The following is a 17,474-nucleotide window of genomic DNA, read 5'->3' on the forward strand; positions in this document are numbered from 1 at the left end:
TGGAAGAGATGCTTCCTGCTATAGAATTAGTGAGTGGCCCCTGGGAACATACGAAGACTCTAAAGAAGAACAGACAAACAGTAAATACTGAACTGCCTCTTGCTTTGGGCTTGAGCACACTGCATGGAGCAGAGTAAAAGATCAAATGCTAATAAACAGATTTGTAGATGGGCAGGAGATTGTACTGGTAGGCATCATAGTGTGCAGGTGATGTGCAAGTCTGGCAAGGCTGAGAATGACCTAGATCTGAGAGATGCCAGGTGTACATTGTCCACTGAAAAGAATCATCCATCAAAGGTTGATAGTTCTGTGCCAGCAAAAGCTTTTCAGAGGTATGCATCTCTGTTTTACAGATTCAGAGAAAACTGAGATAAAGGGCCTATGTAAGAGGAAGCAGTGGGTCCTTGTTGAAGCACCAGACAGCAGGTAAGAAAACCAGGAACGAGCTGATGCTGAGTCAGACTGCATTCTTTTGATCCCACTACTTACTTTTTTTTTGAGGATATGTGAACCACGTACCTTAAAAAGTGTCCTTCTCCATGGTGTTCTCTGCATCATGGTAGGCCTGTGTTGCCTGCATTGAGAAGCCAGGGGTGTCAATGAATTGGGAGTGACTCTGAAAAACTCATTTAGAGCTCCTGGGAGGAAATTTCAATTAAAGCTGTAAGCCAGTGCTCATCACATGCCACCCAGAGAAGCAGTCCAAAGTCTGCACTTTGAAGTAGCTGCGTTGTCTGTGTAATCACAAGAGGTGCCAGAATCCCAATGAAATCCTTCTGATGATCTGCTCTTGCCATAATTGCAATGCCAAAGTTAAGTAATTCTAGTGACCCTTTCTTCTGTTAGATTATTTATTCCAACCACATTGTTTTTTCCACACGTATTTTAACTGATCCCTTGATGGTTGCTGCAGGTGTACTGCTGGCCTTTCTGTCCTCTCCTGAACTCACTGTTGAGATCCAATTTGAAGGAGCAGCTATTTGGTACCCAAGCAGCTGGTCCTTTGATTATACCTTTCAGGACTTATCAAATCACTTTTAGTACAACTCCTTTTCTTCACTTACTGAATCACTGCAAAAAGTGTATGTATCCCAATAGTGCTTTGCATACAGTGTGTTTCAGCTTCTGGATGTTAAATCAGCATTTAAGCAAGCAGGTCTTGGCTGTGGTATTATGAGCTTTTGGCTATCCATTTTTTCCCAGGCACACAGTGATCTTGAAATCATGGGAATGTATTTCGGCAGGGCCAGCAGAGTTCCAAAGTGCAAGCCATGGCTATCTTCATCTTTAATATTAACAATGCAGTGGGTCAGGAGGGGAAGAATTATGTGTCAAGACATGTTGCCTCTTGAAACCAGCTTTCTGAACCAAAGATGACCTCGCATTCTTTTCCAGTCTGTTTCAGGTTGTCTGTTGGCTGCTAAGTCACTTGCTTTGCAGCTTTGAAGCCCTGAATTCTTACCTCTGCTATCTGCTCTAACTACGATCATGTGACATAGTATGTAGGGGAAATAGACTACAGCTATGAAAGAGGTCCAGTCCTTTGCAGGTCAGCCCCCTTTTTTGCCCCAGAGCAGGACAAGTAAAGTCAGATGGGATAAATTTTGGTCAATGTGCTGGTGTGAATGGTGCCAGAGCTGTCTTGGAGAAAGGGTTTGTGGTGTGGCATATAAAGTGCTTTTAAAAAGGTGAAGAAAGCCAAGCTATTTGAAAAATAGCAAAGTAAACAAGTTTCAGTAATATGCCACTGTATTTTTTGGTAGTTGTTTGAAATAGACTCAATGCTTGTGAGTTCTGGAGGTGAGCTCCCTAACCTCTTAAAATGTCTGCTGTGTTTTATGGTGGGTTGACTGAAAACGACTCTGGGATTTCTGTGTATTGACACATCTATAGCATGGTCCCATTAAGTAGTTCTGGTGCTCATAACAAATTAACAGTGTTGTGTACTTGTTAGCAAGGGTCTAGCTTTTACAGCACAGTGTGACAAGAGTAATGCCATTCATGTTGCTGGGAGATGTACAATATGTAGGGGTCTCAATGAGTCTGCATATGGTACAGATTGAGAGCAGGATTCCTTTGCTAAGAAATGAAGATCTGGCTTTTTGGCTCATCTCTGCTCTTTTGACTGGGTTGTCAGGAACCGGAATTGTCATAATAGAGCAGAATTTCTTGGCTGTTCAACTTAGTTGATGCTTTGAGATTAAATTTAAGGCCCTGAAGCTGTGTACGTTCATCTCCTTGCTTGAAGACTTTGGCTGGGGAGATATCCCCTTTTCATACGACACCTTGAGCTATGGAGAGAGTAAGTGCTTGTGGCATTTGTGCTAGCTGTTTATATTTCAAGTCACTAATAACTAGGTAAATATGATCCTCTCTGAGGAGGATCCTTTTTTACATAGGACAGCAAAGGAGCTATGTCCGTAATCTGCGCAAACAGCGCTGATGCCTTAGGGCATGAAATCATCCATCCTGTTTCCCTGCCAGTTCCCCTGCCTGAGGGCTTTTCCTTAGATCTAGATTGGCTGAGTTTGTAACTGCAGTAGGAAGAATGTTACTTTTAAAAACTGAAGTACCTTTACAGCTGGTTGGAGAGGGAAGGGTGACCTGTGGTCAGAATTCTGAACTACAGTGTAGGGTACCTAATTTCTGACAGATTTATTGTGTGAGTGTGTTCAGGTTGTTACTGTTTCTTGCTCTTCATTCTTTGGTTGCAGTATACAATTGACGCCCATCTTATTGGTGATTTGAGAAAGAGTTCCTTAAGTGTCTACAAGATGCTTGGATACTGTGGTGTTGAATGCTTTAGTAAAGTTCAGTGGAGGAGAGATGAAAATGATATTCCAAGCTATGACTTCAAAATGAGGTGGCCTCCTGTGTGATCCGCTGTCCTGGGTATTCTGTAGCATGGTGAAATTGCTATAGAGTGGAAATCAGGCCCTACCTTGTTTAAGACAACTAGGCACTTTGAGATTCTCTCCATTCTTTACTTTCCCAGGAGCTGTTTGCTTGTTTTCCTGGCTTTTAACACCTAGCTGAATCATTTTGACTTTAATTGATCTTCTCTCTTTTTTGCCCCACCATTTGTTCAAGACTTGGAAATTGTTCTGTTCATGTCAGGATGGTTATGTATGATCTTACTGCTTATGTCCTCGGACAGAGAGGGTTGAAGGCAGCAGCTTGCAGGCTGGCTCGTATTTGGAATGACATGAGCCACCCTCTCTGGAGTGTTGTCCTGTGAGCTGTGCTTAGGACGGAAATGGCATGGAAGGCCCTGTAGGAGTGTGAGAATAACATTGCAATGGTTGGAATGCAGGATAAGCATCACTTGGGTGGGCTCAGTTTTCCTCTGCTTTTCAACAATGCTAGGTGCCAAGCCTGAGGAAGACCGCTGTGCAGAGGTGAAGGAGCTGGAATGTATTCTTCAGTTGAGGTGAATGCAATTCAGTGAAACTGATAGGCATCAAACTGAATAATGATTTTAAAGTATTTTCACATGATGTCTAATCTGTGGAAATTCACTACCACATAATAGCACTGAGGCTAAGAGCTGAGCAGGATTCAGAAAGATCAAGCGCTTATGAGTGGAAACGTTCAGACTTGCTTTAGCTAAAGAGCTTGCTTTAGAAGGTGTATTTTTCAGACACAACCCAATCTCCTAACAGGTAAAGGTTTGAAGAAAGGGCAGTTTGTTCCATAATTGCCCACTGAAGCTTTTTGCTCCATCTTTTAAACCACCTTGTATTGGCCCACATCAGAGGCAAAGGCACTGAATCACACATATTTGCTGTTAGGTGGCCACTAACCTTTTTTTCGGTGATAACTGCATTAGTTAAAAAACCATCAGCCAAAACACAAACCCACAAAGCACTCCAGCTGCTTTGATTAGGCCTGGTGCTTGAGGATTTTAAGCCGGTGAAGAGCAGGGTCCTTGGAAAGATAGTGCAGTCCACAGATAAGGACTGTCTTATTCGTGAATGTGAACACATATAAGTATTGTCTCTTCATGCCAAGTGGTCAGGAAAAGCACTTTGTGCTTCCTGCTGTTGCTTGTAAAAAGGGAAAGAATGTGTGGAGTTTGGCCTTTCCACGTTGCAGTCTTGTAGTGGACTTCAGTCCAGAGGGCAATTGAAATGAAGGGCTTTAAGGCTGTTCGAGTGAGATCCAGTATGTTGTAGTGTGAGCCTCAGCACACTCATGTCTGAGAAGACAGTCTGTGTCCTGTGCTCATGTCCAATCTATGTTGAGGATCAAGAGAATCATCAGTGCTGCTTAGTCAAGTAGGCATAAATTCAGTTTGATGAATAGGCTAATAAAGGTAAGTGGCAGTGGTATGGAGGCACATGTACAAAGGTGTATGTTTGTAAGGTTTTCCTAAATGCAAGGGGTACTCCTGAAGAAAAAGGTGTGCATGAGGGGATTCTCTGAGCTAGGAGCAGGTCATGCAAACCTTGAGATCCCTGTATGGGTGCCCTCTTTATGGGCTGTTCTAGGAACAACATGTGCTTTAGGGTACAATGTAACCCTTTTGTGGCAGGCGTAATAATGGCTGAGTAAAGGGTTACTGATGTTCACAGAGGTTTTGTGGTGCTGAGAAAATGAAATGGGTCAGGATTGGAAAATAAGGTTTCTTGCAAGGGTTAGGCTGGTTTTCAGACACAGAGAATCTGGCTTGCTGCTGGTGGCAAGAGAGAACTGGTTTAAATTTCTGATTTCTGGAGGTCAGCAAATTCAGAACTGAAAGTCCCATAGTGACTACTGTGTCTTTGCTCGAGTTCAATATTTGTATTTTGAGTCCGTGATATAGCTGGCTTTGGCAATGCTGTGGGAGTCATAACTGGGTTTTCTTACTCTTGTGTTTAAAGTCTCAGTTGTCCAGCTGCATTAATGTGACACTCATGCATGAATGGTTGTGAAATTAAAAGGGACACATGGGGTAGTTTCCTTAACTATTGGAGAATTATACTTAGGCTCATAAACAGCCTTACAGCATTTGTAACAAAATAATTTAAGTTTTTCCTGAGATTAATAATTAGATAATCATTGTGGCAGTAAGATTTTTGACCATTATTTTAGCATATGCTACTCAGGGTAACTACTTTTAGACCTGGGTGCACAAGCTTTCTACAATTCCCAGAGATGCCTTGTTTCATTATCTCCTAAATCAGATTTCATCCAGCAGCATTTCTGTTCATTATTGAGGGCTTGGCTGCTGCCCGTTGGGAGGTGACTTGAAATCTGGTCTGTTTCACATAACTTAAAAGTGATTGCAGTTAGTTCCACTGTCTGTTTTTTCTTGTGTGTTTTTATTTATATTTTTTTTCCCTTATGGAGAACTCTTCCCTTTTCCCTTTTACATGTGGGAGATCTATACACAGTGTACTGTGTGCACAGTCCTTTGGGGGGGGGGGGGGGGGGGGGAGAAGAAAAAAATGTAAAATGACAGGATATATGTTTAAAATTAAAATTGTTTTAAGTAACCTTTCTTGAGAGTGGACTTCAAGTTCACATCCTACCTTTAAGGGGTTTTATTTTTCTGAGCAGAAAGTGTCTCATGCACTAAAATATGCAAAATATATTTCTTGAACTTTTAGAATTGAATTTCTAAGCATTGTTTGCACTATGGTTATGTAAATACCATGAAATAAAAACTGCTCAGAAGGATTTTCTCAGGTGACTGCGTTTTGCTAGTGATACACTCTATAGTAGGTGTTTGTGTAGGCACTCAATCCAGTTTCTTCTTGGGTTAGTGCAGAGTGTCATTTTTGGGAAGCTTCTCATACCAGGTTAGATTGATTCCTGAAAGGAAATCACCCTTGCTGGGCTGCAGAATTTCTGCAGAATCTACTTATAAGTGTCTCCGTTTTCCCTTGATTAGATGATGCCTTTGTAAATAGGTCCCCAGGTGCATCTGAAATGGCTATAATAGAATTCAGTGTCATCAAGGCTCCAGCTGGATGGGTAGAGCTGTATTACTATGCAGCTCCAGAGATGATTTACTACCTGACTGACAACTTGCAATATAAACATTAGTCCAAGCATGATCTTGTCCCAAAACCCTGCCTGCACAGGGAGCCAGGAGTCTTCCTGCCACGCGCCATAAATCGTTTATGGTTTGCTCATGCTCGTACATTTGAAAACCAGCTGTGTACTGGGGATTAGCAGTTTGCAGAAGGCCCGTGCGGGGCTAAATTAGGGTCTCTTGCCCTGGTGGTGAATGCTGGTGTCAGAATAGCAGGAGTGCCTCTCTGCAGTGGGAGGAGACAGTTTACTCTAGGAATGGGGGGTGGATGCAGGGTATCTGTGAGGGTACAGCAGCCAGGGGAGAGCATTGGATTGCTCAGATGCCTGGCTGATAGCTGTCCAGCATGGTGAAAGACTGAACAATTAATTGTTGACTGTATGTCTTTTAAATTTTATTTATGTATTTATTATTTCTATATATTTTGTATGTATAATGTATGTACACACAAAATACAAGCAGACTATTTCTGTCTTCTAGAAGCTGAAGGAGTTTTGGGGTCTTTCTTTTACATTGTGATGAGTGGTTTCCTTTTTTCTAGCCCAAGGTAGCAGAACCAAATTATATGTAAGGCCATCTGGGGCTTCAGAACTAATTTCAGCTTTAATAAAAAGTTTCACTGTGTCACTTGAATTTATTACAGCTTTGCAACTTCAGCTCCCAAAGTACGACTATTTTTGGGCTGGCTGTGATAATTTAAATCACCTCCTGGAGCTTCTAATGACTAACTTGTGTTTATGGTGAAACCTCCCATTTATCCAAACCCTGGAAGCACAATCTGTTTGATAACTCTTAAATGTACGATGCTTTTACATTGATGCCTAGTACATCAAAGCCTAAAGTCAGTTGGGACCTTCAGGTCTTTCTGTAATGAGGAGAATATGCAGATTTTGCTGTACAAATGAGACTAGACAGTACAGTTCCTTTGTGCTGGCTGAAGGACCAGCTGCTGAGTAAAGCAGATAGAAGCAGATCATTTTTAGCTGGGTTGGTGTTGCCATCAACAAATTCTTTCTTGGGTGGGTTGGGTAAGAATCTGGGTGGAATGTGTCATCAAGGTGCCCTCTCCTAGATGCACCAGCTGAACATGAGTGCTTCCAGACTGTACCGTGAGCCAGCGGGCTCTGGGTAAAGCAGGAGACTTGTTTCCAAAATGACACAGCTAGTTCTTAATATTTTGTTGAAGCTGCTGTGCAAGCATCCCTCTGAAATAAGGCCATTTTCCTGTAGCTTCCTTTTCTCCTCCCTGTCATAGGTTTGGGGAGAATAGCTGGAAGGGCTCGTCCTAGGCTTCTTTGAGCCTAGGATTTGCCTCCATTTTTCTGACTCCTTTTGGTGAAAGGCTGTACAGTCTGCTTGATTCTGTGCTTTGCTGAGATGGAGGCCAGATAGCACCCCATATGTTTGTGGCTGTTCATGTGGGCATTTGAGATTTCGAAGGCACCTGCTAATGAGTTGTAGGTCATTTCATGTCAGATTGGCTAAGTTTCCATCAGGCTGTTTCTTTGTTGCGGCAATGCATATGGACTGTGTATGTTTGGGGATCCCTATTACCTATCTCAGATGGAGAGGGCTTTCCTCCCATTTGCTGCCTCCTCTCTTGCCACAAGAAAAAAATGATCATCTGATTCTGGTGAGCTGTAACCTCCAGATGGAATGAGATGTTTTGCTGTTACTTATATAGACTTTCCAGATATATACAGAGGTTAGAGAGGGGCGTGGGTATGTGATTGTATTTTAAGCTTTCCCTCCTCCTTGTTTTTGATGCTGCTGTTGGAATTCCCCCTTCCCTTTTTTTCTGGGAACCAGTGTGAAGGAATTGCTGTCACCCAGAGAAGAATTTGCTTTCCTCAAGGCCTTAGCTCTCCAGTTTAGGAGTTTGCCTGACTTCTACTGGCAGTAGTTTGTTTGTGAGCTTGCATTACTCAAATCTTCTGGGGTAGGTCTGAAGGGAACAATTTGAGGCAGTGGAAATCTCAACTCAGAGATGCTGGGATAGAGAAGGGAAGGAAAGAACAGAGTTAGCAATACAGTTAACTTTTCCCCCCTCACCCCCCTCCTTTTTTTCTCCGTTTCCTCACCTGCCCAGCTGTGTAGTAGGTTAGCAGTACGTGTCTGTTCTTATTCTTATGAAAGTAGACTTTGTTCTCTGAAGACTGCTAATCATGCCCCATGGGGGTGTAATCAGTTATAAGGTATTTAATACAGTGCAGGCGGGAACAGGCTGCCTGGCCGGGCTGGCAGATTGCAACACTACAATTATAAAGGGCCCCTTTCCCCCACTCACCCGCCCACCGGTGGCAGGATGCGGGTTGTACCTTGAAACAGTATTACGCCTATGAAACAGAAAGGTGTAGTGGGGGAAGGGAGAGCAGAGGCTGAAGAGGCAGCTCCTGTTCTGGGAAACAGGCAGACCTACGTTCTGTGAGAGCTGCAGTCATTTCAGGTTGCACTGTTGAGACTTGTGGATGTTTGGGGTTTGAGTCCTGTCACCATCAAAGTGGATTATACAGAGATGGCCCTTGGCAGCCTGTAAGAGCAGCAGGGCTTCCGTCTCCCTGAAATGGGTTTTCTTGTGGTGGCTGGGGTTGGAGAGGTATGGAGTGGTTAGAAGTGGAGGAGCCCTTTCTCCTGCATGCTATGATTTAGACACCTAATCTGTTTGGTGCTTTTGTAAATCCTGCCAGGCTTCTATTTATATCTTTGGATATAAATCTATTGGTAAATCTGGCCTTTCATGCTGCTTTCTTCTGAGTACTGGAGCAGCTTAACCTTACTGCCTTAGAAGGGAGTAGGTGGCTTGAGGCCTTGCATTTTAATGGTTTGGGGAACTTTACTGGACCTCATCTGGTCTGTTCTTGTTGCCTAACACCAGACCATTCCCCTTGGGGAGTGCCATGAAATACACATATGGAGTGTGGAGAAGCTGGGTCGTAGCCTTATAAACCATCCCTGCTCCAGCAGCCTGCTGGATGCATTGGCGTGTTTCTGGAGCTTATGGGTACACTAACCTTTCCTCTTCCAAGTTCTCCAGAGATTACAGTGTTTCAGCCCTTCATTGGTGCTCTTTGAATTTGCTGAGGCTGTTTTGTGCAGTGATAACTTAGGTCTTCCTCTCTGTGTGTTCTCTTTGCTTCTTGGAAAGTAGAAGAGAGTATGTGTTCTACTATATCCATTTGTGTTAAGCTGTTCCTGTCATTTTTGCCTCATGAAATCCTGCTCCTTTATGACATCCAGAAGTTCAGAACCTGCTCTGTGAAGCACAGCAGATAGAAGCTCTTTTTTTTGGCAGCCTTTTGAATATTGGTGTAGATTCAAGTGGGATATATTCTTGCTACAGCACTTGTGAGCATTGGCTTTCCTGCTTGGTGCTGAAAGAACACTGGCTATTAAGTCTCACAGTTGGCCTTTAGCACTGGGCAGTGAGGTTTTAGGAGTGGGTTGATATTTAGCTGTATTACACAAAGTGTGTGCAGATGCAGAACGTGGAGGGTTCACAATACAGCATTCCTTTTGAGGTCTCGAGAATGCTGCTGCTGACCACCTCCTGATGCATCCTCATCATTTTACATTCAGAATAACTTCATGTTTGGGCACTGTGAGTTCTCTGGAAAGCTTTGGGATTTGCAGGGGGCCACATGAAGGAGGAGTAGTGTTTTTCTTCTGACTAGAGTCTGTGACTCTAGAACAGTGAGGTTCTGAGATGAGAGCTTACCTGATGTCTGGGGCTTTTGTACATTGAGTCTCTATTCTCTTGATCACATAAGAGACCAGGTATAAGTGCTGTAAGGGGAGAATAATGTACAACAAAGATCAGATACGTGTCTGTGCACAATGGGGACAGTGTTTATGAAAGGATTTTGGGGTAATAAGGAAGTTCCTGCATCTCAGAGAAGCTGCTTGACTTACGGTAGAGTGGTTTTCTGGGGATGGAAAAGGCCTGGATCCTTCTAAGCATCCCTAATGCCTGAAGTCAACTTCTTACTCTGTTCTGCTCCCTCAGCTCAACAAGTCTCAGTGTTATCTTTGCTCCTTGTCTTATAGGAAGAGTCAGGGAAATTCCCTTCCCAGGCTACTGCACAGAGCTTTTCCTGTCCTGGACTGTGGACAGGAACTTGGTGGCATCTCTCCTCCTGCCCCTGACTTGCATGCCCCGTTGATAACTCTCCTGCCTTGTTCTGTTTCTCTTTCCCCGTGGCTCAAGAAGTTGCCTGGAGAAATCAAGGAGTCTCCCACACATGAATTTGAGGCTGTAGCTGCTGTTGGGGTCCTGGCAGTGGCAGGGTTATCATGTGTGGAGAGCGTGGCGGGTGTCAGTGTGTTGGGTGTGTGGGCTTGCTGCTTGTTTTCCTTTCCTGCCTGGTGAGGAATGCAATGTGTTTGCCTTCCTTGGCCTGTGGTTGCAACTGCATTCCTGCACTGGGAGTCAGCAGAGCGGCGGGCGGCGTGCTGTTCATGCCCTCTAGCTACATGCTTTCAGCTCCACATCAAAGGTGTGTTTAGTGTGTAGCTTGTGCCATTCTTGGCCACACCTGATGGCCTGCAGGCATGCAGGAGGCGGGGTCTGGCTGTGTTTGCAGATGGCATTCAGGGTTCAGACTTCTTGCTTGTGGAAAGGCTGGAGCTGAGTCCGTGCTAAACAACCCCAGGAATGCAGCGGGAGAGCTAAGCGGCACAGTCACTCCAGGGGCATGTCCTAGCAGCAATGTTTCCTTTATAGCTGCAGCAAAATAAGTCATGCCTGTTTCTCCAAAGGAACTGGCTGTTTGCTTGGGTGTGTTGTAGGGTTTAATTTACACCGATAAGGCCAATTAAGGTTGGCTCATCCCCCCTGCAGCCTCTGTGCTCTTGGCAATCGGTAGATGATTGAGTGGCTCCTGCCATCAAGGTCTGCTCAGTACAAACTGCATGAGATGTCTGCTTGGAGATGGAATGGCTCTGGGATCTAACCTGGGCAGGAGTGCTTCCCTCAGTTGGTGCGTAAATGTTCTTACATGTATATGCTGCAGCTGAATTACTCCAGTATCTTCTGGAAAAGCTTCATTTTCTGGCTGGCGCCTCAAGAGATGAGGATGGAAAGCTTGGTGAAGGATGGCAGATCAGGATGCAGATGCGTTATTTTGGGATCCTTGACATGATGTCTGCGAGAAAGTGTCAGTTGTTTCCTAAGCCCTTGTCATGGAAGCCATCCTTGTCCTCTTTATGTAAGCCTGACACAGGGAAACATGATCACTTTTGGCAGTGTCAATATGGGCAGACCACAGGCAAGGCTTGTGGAATGAACAGTAGAGCATGGTCTATATGCTGAGTAAGTCATGGGCTGTTCAATTCATGACCCAATTTGCTTTGATCTTTGGGACTTGTAATTTCCCTTCTGGCAGTTTTTAGTAGCCTGAAATTCTTTGAGCTGCCAGTCACTTCCATATTAAAGTTAGTCTTTTGCAGAAGACCTCCCTACTGCCATCCTTAAACAGCAGCAGGCATGAAAGAATTGGCGTTCAGAAGTGCTCTGGCTTTATAGCACAGTTTTTGCTTTTAAGCTGTTGCCACAGTCTCTGGGTCACTTGCTGCAGAGCTCCTTTTACCAGACTGGTTCATGCCACCCTCTGTCTTGCAGGATATACATCATTACTTTTCAAAGCCGGATCTCAGTGATAGGTGATTAGGGCAATATTACTTGTTGCAAAAGATTCTTACCGTTGTGAAATGGTTGGAAATTATTCACATTGGATTCTCTTCTCTCTTGATTACATGTAAACTCTGCATTTCATTTCATGCCAGTGTCTCCATACCTGACTTTTAGGGCTTGGGTGTTGACAAGAAAGAGTGTTTCCTGAATCTTCATATGCCTTCCTCTGTTCTGCAGTGCCACACTGGACAGTATACTCTGTGGTAGCATGAAGTGTAGCAAAATACAAAAAAGTCTAAAAATGGGTTATGTGGAATATTATGATAGAACATTTAAGTGTGTATAACAATTGGGCATTTCAGCTTTGCCATGCAATATAGGAGGTCTTGTTCAGGATTAAATACTGCTTCTGGTAGTCCCTTTCTAACTGCCAGGAAAGGGAGTAAGGGACCTGGAATGAAATGGATGTGACATTAGCTAAGGAGGAAGGAGGGCTGAGTCTTGGCCTTTTATTTCCTGTAAGTGAGTTTTAATATATTGCAGAGAGAAAGTGACTAGTTTCTTGGTTTGGCTTCCGTGCCGGCCTTCAGGAATCCAGATCTGAGTGCTTCTGTGTCCACTCCCTAACGCCTCTGCCAGGGAGATGTGCTCCTCCGGCTAGAGTAACCCTCACCGAGTAGCTAGATCTCCCACTGGTGGGACCCGGAGCAGAAAGCAGGGCTTCGGCTGGCTAGTAAAACTGGAATTGGTCTGATCCTGGGGCATCCTGAGCCGGCAGCAGATGTGGTGTTTCTCCAGTTGAGACATTCCTTAGTCCAGAGTCACAGACTCCGTAGAGCTGAGCTCATGCAGCTGCATGAAGCTGAAAGCATAGTGAACAGCTTGCTGAACAAACATCTTATCTTTGCAACATCTGCCTGCTACATACTGGCATTCATCCATGGTCTTTGCCCTTAGATGAGTGGTGAGCTGCTAGGTCTTTGAGAGGTTTAGTCTGACACTTGACCATAAAAAAAAAGTAGCTGAACACAGTGGCTTGCCTTCTTTAGGATACCTGGGGCTGATTATTCTCTGCTCTCAGTCAAAGCCCCTTTGAGGATAGGTGACTTCACTTGCAGCTCAAGTATCTCATTCCCACCTTACTCTCTCAAGACCTGCACAGGGCTTACTTACAAGGGTTTCTACAGGGAGAAGCCCCATGGAGGTAAAGAGCTTGTCTTTGCTGCTGAAAAATGAGATGTTTTTCCTTAACCTTGGAATAATTAATAGGCTTATGCTATCCCAAAGGATAATGATGGTAAAGACCAAGCATTTCAGTTTTACAAGAGCATTGCTGGCCAGAGAATGTAGTGCTAGTCTGGACAAGCTGACCTTATGGTAAAACTGGAGTGCTGGGCCTTCACTGCAATTTCCCCTTGAGACAATTTATGCTCATGATTAGCTCCAGCTGAAGAACAACACTGGTGACAGATGTGGAAGGAGATAGCTGATGAGAGCAATGACTGCTGCAAGAAGGGGTTGTGTCTGAGGGAAGAGCCAAAGCAACCCTGCTTGGTCTTAGGTGGGGCATCTGTGGTTATCTCCTTCCAAGGGAGGAAGGTGAACCTAGAATGTACAATACAGCATATGGGAGAGACAAGCAGTGCAGCCTGTGTCTGCTGATGACAGGCAGCCTCTTCATGTACGGCCTGTAGGGCATCTCTTGGAGGTGTATGTCCCCTCTACTGTGGTTAGGATCCTGCTGCTAAAAAATCTGACTGGAGCCCAGGTGAATGGGGAGAGAAGAGCCATAGCCAGTTGCGTGCTTTATACAGGTCACCAGTGAAAGGTGGGTGTGTGGATCTGTGCGTTTTTCCTAAGCTGGATTAAACCATGTTGTATTCCTGTGACTGAATTCTCAGAATAAAATCAGCAGTTCAGTGGTGCTGAAGACTAAGAGAATCATTAAAGAAAATCTTTAGCACCACCACCAAAAGCCACCCCCCACCACCCCACCCCCCCCCGTCCCCGTCCCCCAGCAAACCAACAAAACCCAAATGAGGCAAACTGAGGCAGTTTAACTACAGGGCCCCACCACAAAAAAGAGAGAAGATGTTCCAGGGTTGCATTCTGCTTCAGGAGCCATGCTGCTCTATTGTTTACAGAGTTGAGACAAGTTTTGTGCCTGTTCGTGCCCTTGGCTCAGGCTCTGAATGTGCTAGGCCCAAAGCATGTTTTTGAAAGCTGTCTCCTTTCTTTGTTCTTGTGGCCTGTTGAGACGACTATTGCCATTGTATGTATGTGTGTGTGTGTGTGTGTGTGCGCGCATGCCCTACCAGTCCACATCATGCCTGGGTGCAGAGGCTCAGTGGGAGCTCATGGGGAATACTCGATGCGGTCTCCAGGGTAGGTGGTGGCTGTCACTTCAGTTAAGTGGGAGGCATCTGTACCTGGTAAGAATCCTTCTTTGCAAAGGAGTCAGTAAAAACATCATTTGTAACCTTTGGGTAGGGGAAGTGTCAGGATATAATAAGCTTTGGGAAAAAGCTGTGACCCCCTTTCTCTTTTCTCCCTTTGGGTGGATAGGTGTATTCCTCTAATACCACTGTTTCAGTGCTAACGCTGCTTTTCCCTGCCAGTTTATTATGAGCTATTGCTCATTGTAGGTGAAGTGAAGATCAGGCAACTTGGTTGAAGAATGACCCTCACGCAATGCTGGAGCCTGTAATTTTACTGAATTATACTGACTGCTGTCTGTATGCAGTGCTGTGGAGATAAAATCATAAAATATTTCTGCACTAGTTCTTCATTGATGAATAGCACAGAAGATGTCTCAAGTTTCCATGGCAATGCTTCTGAATGTGCTTCTGTCACCAAAGAAAGAGGGGGACTTTCAGTTGATTAAGATTTGAGGGTTTTGTCTGAAAAAGGGAATAGCGGTGAGACTGCATGTTAGTTGCTTGCCTGTCTTAGGGTAGTACTTCTGAGTGATATATAATCTGGAAAAAGAGGAAGCTGACATTTGGCTAATGGCAGAGATGGACTGTGTCGTGCAAACTACAGCTGGACTCCTGGACATGCTTAACTGTTCAGCTACAGATGCAGCTGCACAATCACCCAACAGTTAAGCCTGTACCATTCTCTGCCTCTCACATCTGACCATCTGCTAGGGAAAAACTAATTAAACCAAAACAATTCTTGCTGGGATTAAACCCCAGCAGCAGAGAAAATTGAGTATAGTACAAATATTGTTCTCCTACTACTGGATAAAGGTTGCTGTTTTATTTGTAACAAAGAATTGCAGGCTATTCAACTCAATTGCTGTCAGGTAGGTGTTTCGCTCATGCACACTTTCCTTCTCTTTTCTATCCCAGCTCACTCTTGGTTTAGGTTGTCTTGCTGAATTTTCATGAAGTTCCTTTCTTGTGACAGCTGAGGCTGTTTAACATGGAATTTCATGCAACAGTTCACAAAGCTTTTTCTTTTGTTTTTTTTCCTACTAGTGCCTCAGTTTCCTCACTGATGGAATATAAATTGTTCTTGCCTTTCTCACTGCATGTGTTTATGGTGAACAGGAATTCTAGAGTTGGTGTGGGACCACATAACCTTATAATTGCTAGAAGCTACCAGCACGAATCTGAGACTCAAGACCAAACAGTTTATTGTGAAAATGTGCCTGCAGCCTTTTGAGAGTTGAAATTTACATCTCGTAAAACAGAAAATGTGTAAGTGTGGTTCCCTTAGCAGCTGAACTGTTGTGTGTACCTACAGTCCCTGTTGCCATGAGATCAGGGTTTCAAAATAGCTCTTTCAAAAATAATAAATTAAACAGTCTTACAACTCTGGTTGATTTCATAGTTGCTACTGGTACTTGGCAGAAGTGACAGCTCACTGTGTTTTTCAGAGCTGTGGCAAAATTTCGTTTCTGAAGGCCAATGAGCGATTTAGTTCCCTGCAAGAGGCTCTCAGAAGATTCTTGCTATTTTCTTTGCATGCTGAACATGGAAAACTTGTACAGAAGAGGAAGTTAATTCTGTATATGGTAGCTCAAAGATGGTAGGAGAAGGTGGCAGTGAGGAGGGGGTGATGGTTGTGTTGGTGGGGTGGATGTGAGGAGGTTGCAGTGAGCTTGAAGAGTACCAAAAGAATGGAGATAAATTAAGCCTTGATAGTCAGGAGGAGCAGTTCAGGTGTGTTTTGAGAGAGGAACACAAAAAAACCACCATAATTTTTAAATTGCTGGAATTGAATTTTGACAAATATGTTTCAAAGGGAAATGGTGTGGGAACTGAGGAGGTGAGAGGTGATTTTAGAGTATGAATTTGTAGCATGTTAAATCTGTGACCTCAGACTTGTTTTGTGTATGTGCTTAACCTACAGTCAGCAAGAGAACTTCACGTTTTGGTGAAAGAGGGACAGTAGTAAGACCATGCCTGGGGGCAGTTGGATAACATGCTCTAACTCCACACTCCAGTTGTCTCAGATAAGCTGTTGGTGAGCCATACCCTTAGGAATGAGCAAGTGGGAAACACTGCCTTCCCAGTGTCTGAACTGCTCCAGGTATGTTGGACATTAGCAAGCAAAAGCTGTGTGGGTGTATGGAAGGCAGGATACGGTGCAAGGATCTGTGGTCACCCTTCCCCTTTTGCTTGGGGAGAGTGGAGAAAATGTTATGCTGGTCTGAGCATTATGGTGATGTTTAGTTGGCACAAGGTTCAAATGTCAATACCTTTAATACCTTAATATACATTGTGTAGTGTGATTAGCTTACACTGATTCTGAGATGTCATACTGGGTATTCCAGAAGGAAAAAACTAAACAAACACAAAACCCAGCAAAACCCTTTCTGGAAGCAGAAAAGGGAAAAAAGGGTTAACTTCAATATCGGTAAGGATTTTGCCATTGCAGGGAAGTTGATTTAACTTAATCAGATTAGAAACAGCTGTGATTATGTTAGTGCAGCATTCTTGTATAGGCATCCTTAATTTAGTTTGTGTCTTGTATCTATCTATTTAACTTAAGCTGATTCAATGTAAAGTGCTCTTAAACTGAGTTAAGAACATTTACCCAGGAGCATTATACTGCTTTACATTATTTTCTAAGATAATTTAATTTAGTACCGTGTATATGTAGACAAGACCTTGGGGAAAAATCTGGTCTGTTTTATTACTTGCTGAACAGTATGTCATGTTTGGCTGCAGCCATGTGATTGTGGAATGAAAGAGCCTGTTGTGGTACATGTTGGTGGAGGATGGGTGAACTGATCATTGCAAGCCTTTGTACAGCTTGGTCCTTCATAGCCATAGCGTTTGATTAAAGTAGATTGCTCCTCCTTCTAAATTAGGCTTTTTCTTGTGTAGAACAGATGTGAGACTCCTGAAATGTTATTTTAAAGCTCCTCCTCAGCCTGCCAGTAAAAGAGCCTTCAGACCTGGTTAGCACACTGTGTATGCAGCAAAAACAACATCTCAAAACTTTCACAAATGTTTAATGTTTCAAAAGGTTCAGCTGGCTGAGCCAGGTTGAGCTGCACTTTTCTGCAGCTAGGTAGAGCTTTAAAGAAATTTCACCCAATTTTGTGTCTGTTTCCCAGTCACTGTCTCCCCCCTGTATGTGCTTCAGTTATGAATAGTGACTCTCATACATACAAAACACATGGCCAAGGAAGAAGTTACTAGAAGTACTGCAGATGTCGCTTCTCTTGTTGAAAAGGATAAATCTCTAGTCAATACATCTTGTGTTTTCCTCTTGCTGGTGAAGGCTCTGGGAACAAAACTGGCATGTGAATTACTCCCTAAGTGTGGTCGCACTGATAGCGTTTCAGAATAAAGCTGGCTGCTGTAAACA

General features: G+C 43.8%; 1 protein-coding gene across 8 annotated transcripts in view; it reads left to right on the forward strand.

The window, feature by feature from the left end:
- The window catches only part of TJAP1 (tight junction associated protein 1), a 38,723-nt gene continuing 21,249 nt past the window's right edge, over nucleotides 1–17,474 (forward strand). For 3 of the 8 annotated variants that reach the window (XM_057415445.1, XM_057415438.1, XM_057415443.1), the window contains exon 1: nucleotides 3,710–4,315. Coding sequence is in view for 1 of the 8 variants with exons in the window: in XM_057415443.1 (XP_057271426.1) it covers nucleotides 4,298–4,315 (18 nt within the window). In the remaining 7 variants the exon portion in view is untranslated. Of the gene's footprint in view, nucleotides 427–3,709; nucleotides 4,316–14,426; nucleotides 14,956–15,528; nucleotides 16,188–17,474 lie in introns of those variants that run through there. The other 5 variants (XM_057415444.1, XM_057415437.1, XM_057415446.1 and 2 more) reach the window with 4 other exon arrangements.

This window comes from Pezoporus wallicus, unplaced genomic scaffold, assembly GCF_028554395.1.
Source record: "Pezoporus wallicus isolate ANWC-B61680 ecotype Strahan unplaced genomic scaffold, APGP_CSIRO_Pwel_v1 contig_5352, whole genome shotgun sequence".
Lineage (NCBI taxonomy): Eukaryota > Metazoa > Chordata > Aves > Psittaciformes > Psittacidae > Pezoporus > Pezoporus wallicus.